Here is a 10,859-nt window from a genome sequence, read left to right on the forward strand (position 1 = left end):
TTATGACCCTTGCCTTCTTCTATCCCTATTGATAATTTTCAAAAGAATTATTTAGAAACATGCATTAAATATAATTATAATATAATAGGACTAAATAAAAAGAATTTATTATATTATTTAAAATTGCTCTCTCCCAGTTGCAGTGGTGGCGTTTCGTACGGCTTCTGTGGTCTTGGAAGGAGTTTTGACCGTGTGGTAGGATGCTTCCTCGAGACTCGTTGTGGCTGCGAATTTGAAGGTGATTTGGAGTTTCGGCGACGCCGTCGCCAGTTGCTACTGGTTTCTGCCTGTTTTTATTTTCCTTGTCTTGGTCCCTGGTCTCAGCTCTATAGTGTTTATGTGGGGGGGGGGGGGTTGTAGGATTTAGGCTGTTGGAGTTTTCGGTTTGCTTGGCTGGTTGGGTTTCTTCTCTGTATGTGTCGTGCGGCTTGATATGATCCCTTGTCAGTCGATCCTGTCACTGTTTTTCAACTTCATCAAAGGGGAACTTTCTAGTAGGGTTCCTGGTAGGGGTTTTGTTAGGGGTTTTGTTGGTGGGGTGTTTTTTCAGGATTTTGGATGATCCTTACCCTTGTTCATTAATTATTATTCATGTAATATTGACATCTCAAATAAATAGAAAATAGCTTCTAGATAAAAGATCAAGGAAAAAATGTATCTCAAAAAACCAAGATTCTTTCAGCAAAAATATAGTCCCTTGGATTCTCCATTAATTAAGAAAAAAATATACTAGTGTCACATCGCAATATCACTAAAATATTTCACTAAAAATTCCCCATATCTGAACCATGTTAGTTGTTTTAATTTATCTTGTTAAATGGAGTAATAATATAGTGCAGTTTTGCTTTTCTTGCGTTCGTTGTCATCATAGATCTAGAGCAAGAAATTTAACTATTATGACCCTTGATTAATATTTCACTGTGAGATGCATGCAGTTGTTAGAATGACCTAGAAGTTCTAAACAGCTGATTGGATCACGTGCATGTTCGGTCAGAGCTGTCTGTCCTCTCCCTTAATAAAAATAATAATAATAATAATAATAATAATGGAATGTGAAGGAGGCGTAACTCAACCCAAAAGTTAGCTCAAGAGTTAAGGTTTGCACAAATAAATACAGTCTAGTATAACTAATAAATAGTTAAATTCCTTAAATATTTAGTTGAAACTTCAATTTTTAGGTAGTGTATGTGAAGAATTGTTGGAAAAGACAAACTTACTTAATTTTGATATTAGAATCTCAAAAAAATTAATTTCATGATTATAAACTAACTGAAAAAGATAGACATGTTTGAAGTTGAAACTGGGATGTCTATTGGTGCCCTGTGGGGTATAGCAACAAACAACTTGAACAATTGGGTTGCTGTCTTGCTTATGCTGCTGCTGCGGCTGCATGTGCACTTCCATTGGTCAAACCCATGTAAGAAGGGTCCCTGTCCTTTTTACACCAAGAAAATGAGTCCAATTGCTTCCAAATTATACAAATTTTGTGGACCCTGTCCAAAGATCTTCAGCAATAGCCAGCCACACCATGTACAATAAACAATATAATGATCAAGATTCTAGTGGTTTGTTAAGATAATTGACGGATTTATTATGATTTTGATTGATCTTATGATTTAACGATCAAGAGATTTGAAGGATTAAAGAAAAGGGCGGATAAGTGGTTTTGGGTTTAAATTATTTTTATATACTGAGTTTAGTATTGTTTGTGACTTATTTTGGTTTTTCCACTTAGATTGTCGTTTGTTACATTTTATGTGGTGTGCTGCATTTGATTTGTACGTAGCAGAATGTGGTTTGTATTCTAACAGACTGATATGTATTTTTTTTTTGAAAGTAGCAGTACTGATATGTAAATCATGGTGTTTCTTAATATACACTGGTTTTGAACTGCCGCTAAATATAAATAGTGTAAAAATATATATAAGAAGTGTTTAGATACGATTTTAAAATTCATAAAATAAATTTACAGTTTTATAGCAATATATATGCAGCAGTTTCAAACTGTCAAAATATTTTTTTTTTCTATTTTTCATATATTCTGTAACCGTAGATTGTTGTAGTTTGTTACTGCTACTGCTCGTATGTCAATTGGTGATCAACACTGTAAGTGTGTATACAAATCATTTCTGTTATTCTAGTTTTCCACTTGGGATGAGAATGGGAATGGGTTGGGGACATATATAGATGAGACACATCTCATCTCATTGCGTAATTCATTTTGGCTTGTCTCTAGCTTATTGCCATGGTGGAATGATATCACTATGCATGCACTGCCACCGTCCTGTGTCTCATCAATATCTCATCTTCATGTCATGCTAGCTACCACTACGAGACACCCCGCAACTACTCCTATGAATGTATGTGTAACCATGGATTGATCATATAATCCAATGTAAGCCGGGAAAGAAGGTTGAATAAATTAAAGAAGAATAATATATCATTCATCCGTCCTTATCAAATAACTTCAATTCTTTAGTCAATTTGTATGATATCATAGCATTTATAATTGATTTTCAAGTTTCGATTAATGTTGTAATGTGTTATTTTAATAGAAAATAGATTCAGCATGAGATATTAGTGTCTAAGCATTGTTCACACCAGGGACATATCCATGTGTTGGAGTGTGGAGACAATAGCCCCACAATTTTTTTTAAAATAGATAATTAAGTATTATATATATATATATATATATAAATGATCATTATCTCCAAAATCTAATGTTATTATTGTTAATGGTTTTTAATGAATAACTTGAGGCTTAGCTAATGGTCCTCTTGAGAGTTTAGTGTGGTTTACAAACTCTAATGTCTTAGGCATTTTCACAGGCTAAAATAAGCTATTTTATCTTTTAGTATTTTATGCTGTGTTTTAAAAATAACTTAACTAAATGCTTATGGTCATAAGAGTTTATCATATAAGTTCTTAATGATAAGTTATTTTAAGAAATTTATTGAAATTAAACTAGTGGTCATTCGGAGTGGTGGCCAGTTTTTAGTTTTCAAATGCAAATTTGAAAACAAAACGTGCCCAACAAAAATGGAGCTAAAGTGAGCTTTTATTGAATTTCAAAATCGTTTTAGTCTGTTTTTTGGTTTTTAGTTTTAATAACATATAACTTCATCACCATCACTATCCACCGCCACCGTCACCACCCACCACCATTACCACCACTGCTACCACCATCACCATCTCTGCCACCAACAACACCCTCTACCGCCACCACAACCACCTTCACCGTCGCCGCCAACCTCCACCACCGCCTCCACCTGCATCCTCCACTAGTTCCACCGTTGGCACAAACATTGCCACCACCCTCCACGACCACCATGCACAACCACCTTCATCGCCGCCACCACCCTCCACTGCCACTACTACCCTCCAACACAACCACCTCCACAATCGCCTCCACATCGATCACTTCACCATTGTCACTTGCGCCACCACCACCACGTTCATCATCACCACCATCACTATTGTTGCCACCACCACCACCCTCTAACACCACTACTTCCACCCCACCACCACTGGCAACTCCACTAAACCTCCACCACCACAATCGGTACTGCCACCACCACCACGTCGCTGCCACCACCACGTCGTTATCACCACCACCACTATCACAACCTCTAAGTAACACCCCCTCCACCACCACACATTCACCACTAGCACAGTCATATCCACCGTCATTACTACTGTTACCGACGTTCGCACTACCACTTCCCTGGCGTCACCACCCTCACCACCGCTACCACCTCCACAACCGCCAGTGCCCACTAGGTAGCATCAAAACACTTTCACCGCTGCTACCTGACCCCTCCATTATCATGTCACAGCTGCCACCCATTATCATTAACTCACAAAGTTAATAATTGTTGTAACTATTGGGGATTTACAAAGTTGATAACAACTTTTTTAAAACTGAAAACCACAAAAAAAACAAAAACTTGATTTATAAACTGAAAACTAGTTTTGGTTTTTAAAACTTTCAAAACATAAAATAAAAAACCACCCCGAACGAGACCTTAAAAATAGGTTATAAATAAGCAGAAATCTTTTTTTTTGTAAGATATATATTCCAAACAACTTATAGAAATAGCTCAAAACAATTTATGGGTAGGTCATAAATAATTCACAAAAGCCCTCTCAAACACATGCGTCAGCTCTTTGTTATAACATAAGTTCAAATAAGCTCAACCACTTGAGGGAATTCAAGTTGAAGAACCACCAACAAATTAGTGATAACTTGGGTGATCAAGCATTGATCGAACGTGGGAATTGAGAAGAAATACAAGTTGCTCGGTGACAACTCAACAGTTCAATACTCTAATGAGTACTGATTCAAGTAATAACACAGAATCAACTTAATAGAAAATCAGAAGAACTTGAAGTAAAACAAGAACTATATATGTATATGAAATTGGATGAAAATAGTGAAGAATTGAAGGGAAATCCATTTAATTGGCATTCATGGTAGCCAATGTCATATTCTATGGGCTCAAGTCATTCAGAGATTCTAGTATTAGTATTCAGATGTTCAACCTTGTTTTTGAGTTAAAGTCTACTATTTAATAATTAAGTTTAAGCTAATAGTATCACATGAATTAAACACCAACCTTTTGTTAGAGTTAGTCGAGTCCATTGTGTAAACTTGAGCTAGTTATCTTTAGTTTAGCTAACCAGAGTTGGGTAAACTAGAGTTGGTCAATTGTTGATTGTATAAATACCGTTAAGTCATGAATGAAAGTTAGTTGTTGTTTTGTTAAACAGAATCCATAGCATTGAGAGCTTTCTGCTAGAGTTTACAATTGGTATCAGAGCTCCGAAAGGGGCCTGAACCAAGAGAGAACCGCAGTTCTTGAAATTGAAGAGTGATTGTGAGTACAAGGAAGAAGACGAGTCATAACCATGGTGGAGAAGGACGCAAACTTTGCGCAACCGGCGGTACCGAAATTCGATGGCCACTACGACCATTGGGCGTTGCTGATGGAGAATTTACTTCGATCAAAGGAGTATTGGAGCTTAGTGGAAGATGGAATCCCAACCTTGCCAGCAAATCCAACCCCTGAACAAACCAAGGTGCATGATGATCGCAAGGTGAAGGACTTGAAGGCCAAGAGTTACCTGTTTCAATCGATTGAACGAAGCATATTGGAAACAATTCTGTGCAAGAATACGGCGAAAGATATCTGGGATTCGATGAAGCTGAAGTTTCAAGGTTCAACCAAGGTGAAACGCGCCCAATTGCAAACCCTAAGACATGAATTTGAGATTCTTGGCATGAAGGAAGGGGAATCTGTTAATAACTACTTTTCCAGAACTCTGAGTATTGTCAACAAGATGCAGATTCAAGGTGAGTCTGTACAAGAAAACCTTATTGTTGAGAAGATTCTGAGGTCCATGACCGAAAAATTCAACTATGTGGTATGTTCAATCGAGGAATCCAATGATGTGAGCACACTGACGGTGGATTAGCTTCAAAGCAGTCTTTTGGTTCATGAGCAGCGAATGAAGGGCTATAGAGAAGAAGAACAAGCGTTGAAAGCTTCGAGTTCTGGTAAACCAGGAAGGGGCAGAGGAAGATCTTCTTGGGGTCGTGGACGTGGCAGAGGAAGAGGATCTGCGAATAAAGAATCTGTAGAGTGTTACAAGTGTCACAAACTTGGTCACTTCCAGTATGAGTGTCCAAGTTGGGAGGAGAGTGCAAACTATGCAGAAATGAGTGAAGACAATGAAGAGGTGTTATTGATGGCTAAGGTAGAGGATAACCAAAGGAACATTCTTGATGAGAGCAAGGTCTGGTTCCTTGACTCAGGATGCAGCAACCACGTGTGTGGAATGAAAGAGTGGTTTCATGAAATTGATGAGGAATTCACTACCACAGTGAGGCTAGGTGATGATTCAAAGATGGTGGTCAAGGGAAAAGGGAAGATAAAGCTTCACATTGGAGGAATGAACCAGATCATATCTGAGGTATATTACATTCTAGAACTCAAGAATAATCTTCTTAGCATAGGACAACTCCAAGAAAAGGGTCTCAGTATCTCTTTTGGTTAGAATTGGTGTCGACTGTATCATCCTGAAAGGGGTTTGATTATGCAATCGAAAATGTCCTCAAATAGAATGTTTGCAGTTATTGCAACTGTAGTGTTTTCAAATTGCTTTACAACAACTTCCATGGATGAAAATGTATTGTGGCATCGAAGATATAGGCATTTGGGCATGAGTGGACTGAAGACTCTTGTACAAAAGTCCATGGTGAATGGTTTACCAGTGCTAACAGAGACAGAGAGTACTTGTGATGAATGTCTCAAAGGGAAGCAGCATAAGGACCCCTTTCCACAGAAAAGCACATGGAGAGCTTCTCAAAGACTTGAGTTGATACACCCAGACATCTGTGGTCCCATCAAGCCTGAATCAAACACTGGCAAGAGGTACTTCATCACTTTTATTGATGATTTCTGTAGAAAAACATGGGTTTATTTCCTTAGTGAGAAATCTTCTACTCTTGAAACTTTTAAGAAGTTTAAAGCTACTGTTGAAAATGAGGTTGGGGATAAAGTGGGTTGTCTAAGAACTGACAGAGGGGGAGAGTTCAATTCTAAGGAGTTTGGTGAGTTTTGTGAACTCAGTGGAGTTAGGAGACAGCTCACAGCATCCTATACCCCTCAGCAAAATGGAGTAGCTGAGAGGAAAAATAGGACTATTCTGAATATGGTCAGGTGCATGCTTTCAGACAAGGAAATGCCTAGAGAATTTTGGCCAGAAGCAGTTAATTGGTCAGTTTATATCCAGAATAGGAGCCCTACAATTGTTGTGAAGAACATCACACCTGAAGAAGGATGGAGTGGTAGAAAACCTTCTGTGCATTTCTTTAGGATATTTGGATGCATTGCCTATGCACATATCCCAGAAAATCAGAGAAGAAAACTTGATAATAGAAGTGTTAAGTGTGTGCATCTAGGCATTAGTGTTGAGTCCAAAGCCTATAGACTCTATGATCCCCTCTCTAAGAAGATCATTATCAGCAGGGATGTGGTGTTTGCTGAGCATGAGAAATGGGACTGGAATGTAGGAAATGAGGGAATAAAAGAGCTTGATGATGAGGGTGATACTGAAGAAAGGCAAGATGGCAGTCCAACTACACCCACTCTTGTCCCACATGCTAGTGATGAAGCTCTAAATGAAGAGGCAACCAATGGAACCACACCTGGCAACACTGTTCAGCATCCAGATCATGAGGAAGAAGCAAATGAAGCAAATGAAAGGAAAGGTCGAAGCAGGTTTGTTAATCAGCCTGTGTGGATGAGAGAGTTTGTCAGTGGAGAAGAGTTAGATGAAGATGAGGAGCATCTTGGTTTTGTAATTGATGAGGCTCAAGATGTTGAAAGCTATAGTTTCTCAGCAGCAGTTTTGACACCTATCGCTGATCCTGTTACTTTTCAGGAGGCAGTTAAGAGTGAGCACTGGAAGAAAGCTATGGACCTAGAAATTGCTTCAATTGAGAAGAATAATACTTGAAAGCTAGTTTCACTTCCTAAAGGAGCTAAGAGCATAGGTGTCAAATGGGTTTACAAAACCAAATACAATGAAAGGGGAGAATTGGATAAGTATAAAGCGAGACTTGTTGCAAAGGGTTATGCACAGCTGCAGGGAGTTGATTTCACTGAGGTGTTTGCTCCTGTTGCCAGGTGGGACACTATTAGAACCATTTTAGCACTAGCTGCTCTGAACAATTGGAATGTGTTCCAATTAGATGTCAAAAGTGCATTTCTGCATGGTGAAATTGAAGAAACAGTGTATGTTGATCAGCCACAGGGTTACTTGATTCAAGGAGCTGAGGAAAAGGTGTATAAGCTGAATAAGGCCTTATATGGCTTAAGGCAAGCTCCAAGGGCTTGGTACAGTAAGATTGATGCATATTTCCAGAAGGAATGTTTCTCCAGGAGTCCTTCTGATCATACTTTGTATGTGAAGCAGGGAAAGGATGGTTTGATCTTGATAGTTAGCTTGTATGTTGATGATCTGATTTTTACTGGTAATTGTGATGCTTTAATCAGTGAGTTCAAGCTATCTATGCAGCAAGAGTTTGATATAAGTGACTTGGGAAAAATGAGCTACTTTCTTGGAGTTGAAGTTCAGCAAAACTCAGAAGGTATCTTTATCAGTCAAGGAAAGTATGCAAAGGAGGTGTTGGAAAGGTTTGGTATGAGTAAAAGTCAACCTGTGAAGAATCCTATTGTACCTGGTACCAAACTGTCAAAGAAAGGAGCTGGGACTGAGGTGGATGCTACTCAATATAAACAGATGATAGGTAGCCTGATGTATCTCACTATCACAAGACCTGACTTGATGTTTGCTGTCAGTTTGGCAAGTAGATTGTAACACCCCGATTTCGGTGGCTTCACTTTAATAACCAAAAATCAAATAAAGCGGAAAAGCAGGTATTTTATTTTTCGTTTTCTTTTTAAATAAAAGACTTGTCGAAATAAAGGCTCAACCCAATCGCGATTAACAGCGACTAATATACAATAAAAGCACAGCCCTCGCTGCAAACCAAAATCATCGTCACGAGTGTCCTCAAGTGACGGAAAGTAAAATCAAGTAACTGAAAGTGGTGCCCACAGGCAAACAAGTGCGACCCATAGCCAGAGTCATAAGTTTTATAAATACAATCCTCCAAGAAAGTAAGTCAGCCCAAAACGGCCTCCAAAGGACCTCCTACGTCCGACAAACTCCCTATGATCCTCATGGAAGAGAACCACACAAAAAGCTAATAGTCGGGGACCTACCCTGCCCCAAAATAAGAAATGAAAATCAGAGCTATGACACTAACACCCAACCTTAGTAGGCTCTAAACACCCATACCCTATACTTCCATCATCGACCCTCATCTGGTCATGCGTTCAGTCCAGGTCCTCGTCGAAACTTCAGTAATGGTCATTACGCTCCTGGTCCTCCCCGAGTGACGAATCATCACGAACCAGCTGTCGAACGTCTGGCAGCAGGCCGACCGCCCAAACACAGACATACAAACAAAGCCAAGGCGCTAGGGTCAACTTACAGTATACAATAGATATACAACCAACATTTGAAGAATAAGGGGGTATATATATATATATATATATATATATATATATAATTCCTGTCTTTTAATTTCTGCAATTTATATTCCTGCTAGAAGCCCCTCCGTGGTGGCGTCCTACTTCTCTTCTTAATCCTCATCTCATCCCCCTCCTTCTGAGAGATTGAAGATTCCTTAGCAAGTCTTCTTATGTTGAAGCTCCTGCAAGGGCCGCTGTGATGTGGGCCTTTTGATTGAGCAAGAGACTAGATTGCGGATTGGCATGCTTAAGGCACTTTTGGTTAGATTTAAACCACTGATTGACATTCTCCTTATGAGCTTTGGAAGCATCAAAGACCTTCCACCATTTAATCCTCATCACTTATGAAAAAGAATTTTCAGACAAACAGATCCCAACCAAGGCTAGACCTATTCAAATGAATGAAGAACTTCTTCATTTCTGCCAAAAGGAAATCAATGATCTCCTTGAAAAGAAACTTATTCGCAGGAGTAAGAGCCCTTGGTCCTGTGCAGCCTTCTATGTCAACAAACAAGCTGAGATAGAACGAGGAACCCCTAGGCTGGTTATTAACTACAAACCTCTCAATCAAGCCCTTTGTTGGATTAGATATCCTATCCCCAACAAGAAAGATCTCTTAGCCAGACTGCATGATGCTAAGGTCTTTTCAAAATTCGACATGAAATCTGGATTTTGGCAAATCCAATTGCAAGAGAAGGATAGGTATAAAACTGCTTTTACTGTTCCTTTTGGGCAGTATGAGTGGAACGTTATGCCTTTTGGGCTAAAGAACGCCCCTTCTGAATTCCAAAGGATTATGAACGAAATCAAATTCAGTAGTGATAGCTCCAATGAAATCAGAAGTTTCTCCAGGGGTTTCTAGAGAAGAATACGTTGGAGATAAGTTGGATTGATGATCTTCATCACCCTTGTCATAGGTAGTCTTGACAGGAGTGGTATTGACATATCCAGCCAAATGGATAGTAGATCCGTCATGTGAGAGGGAAGGTCGAGCGCTAGACTCAGGCTGGTTCCTTCTAGTCATAGAAAAAGATCTTCTGGACATGGCAGATTGGAAATCATTTGAGGATGTCCTAATAGATCTAGGGATAGAGAAGGAATTTCTCCTATCAAAGATAAGATCTACTTGACCAGATTGGTGTTGGACGATTTCACGAAACTCAGGAGTTTCAACAGGTTGGGCTGGAGTAGCCTTTTCCAAAGACCATTTCTCTGGAAGGGTGATATCACTCCATTGGATGGTTTTGGGAACAATATAAGATTTGATAGAGTTCATTACCTTGTATTGAACCCTGTAGATCAAAGAGATTGGTATGGAATCTTCTTTCATATCAAGGCCGTGAAGCTTGATATTTAGGAAGAGAACGTCAAGGATGTTTTTGTCTTCCAGACTGACAGTTAGATCTGGAAAGCAATTGAAAAAGATTGGTCCATTACTCAGGCTGGTTTCAACCGTTCCTAAGAGGGAGTCATGGAATTGATTATGTCTAATATCCCTAAGACAAAGAAGAACAGAGATGTCCAGAGACTTCCTAGTTAGGGGTTTGAGACCAACTTGAACACTACCTATGTGAAGATAGTTGAAGTTCTTGCTGATATGATCTTTGACGGTTTTCTCAGAAAGCAGATGGATTTCTTCATTATCAGATCTGAGCTTGTAGGTTTGCTCAACGGTTTTGATGATGAAGTCTGATCGTTTGAAAAAGGATCCGTTTGGTTTGATCTCTGCCACACAGGTGATGGCGATGATACTTA

The 10,859-nt window shown here is 39.2% G+C and overlaps 1 protein-coding gene across 1 annotated transcript; it reads left to right on the plus strand.

Annotated features, from left to right (window-relative positions):
- Positions 1-4,908: 4,908 nt before the first annotated feature.
- LOC130719086 (uncharacterized) lies at positions 4,909-5,475 on the plus strand. The gene has a single exon (XM_057569729.1). It carries the CDS (start codon positions 4,909-4,911, stop codon positions 5,473-5,475), a length of 567 nt encoding a protein of 188 aa, XP_057425712.1.
- Positions 5,476-10,859: the final 5,384 nt, after the last annotated feature.

Source organism: Lotus japonicus, chromosome 5 (genome assembly GCF_012489685.1).
Source record: "Lotus japonicus ecotype B-129 chromosome 5, LjGifu_v1.2".
NCBI lineage: Eukaryota > Viridiplantae > Streptophyta > Magnoliopsida > Fabales > Fabaceae > Lotus > Lotus japonicus.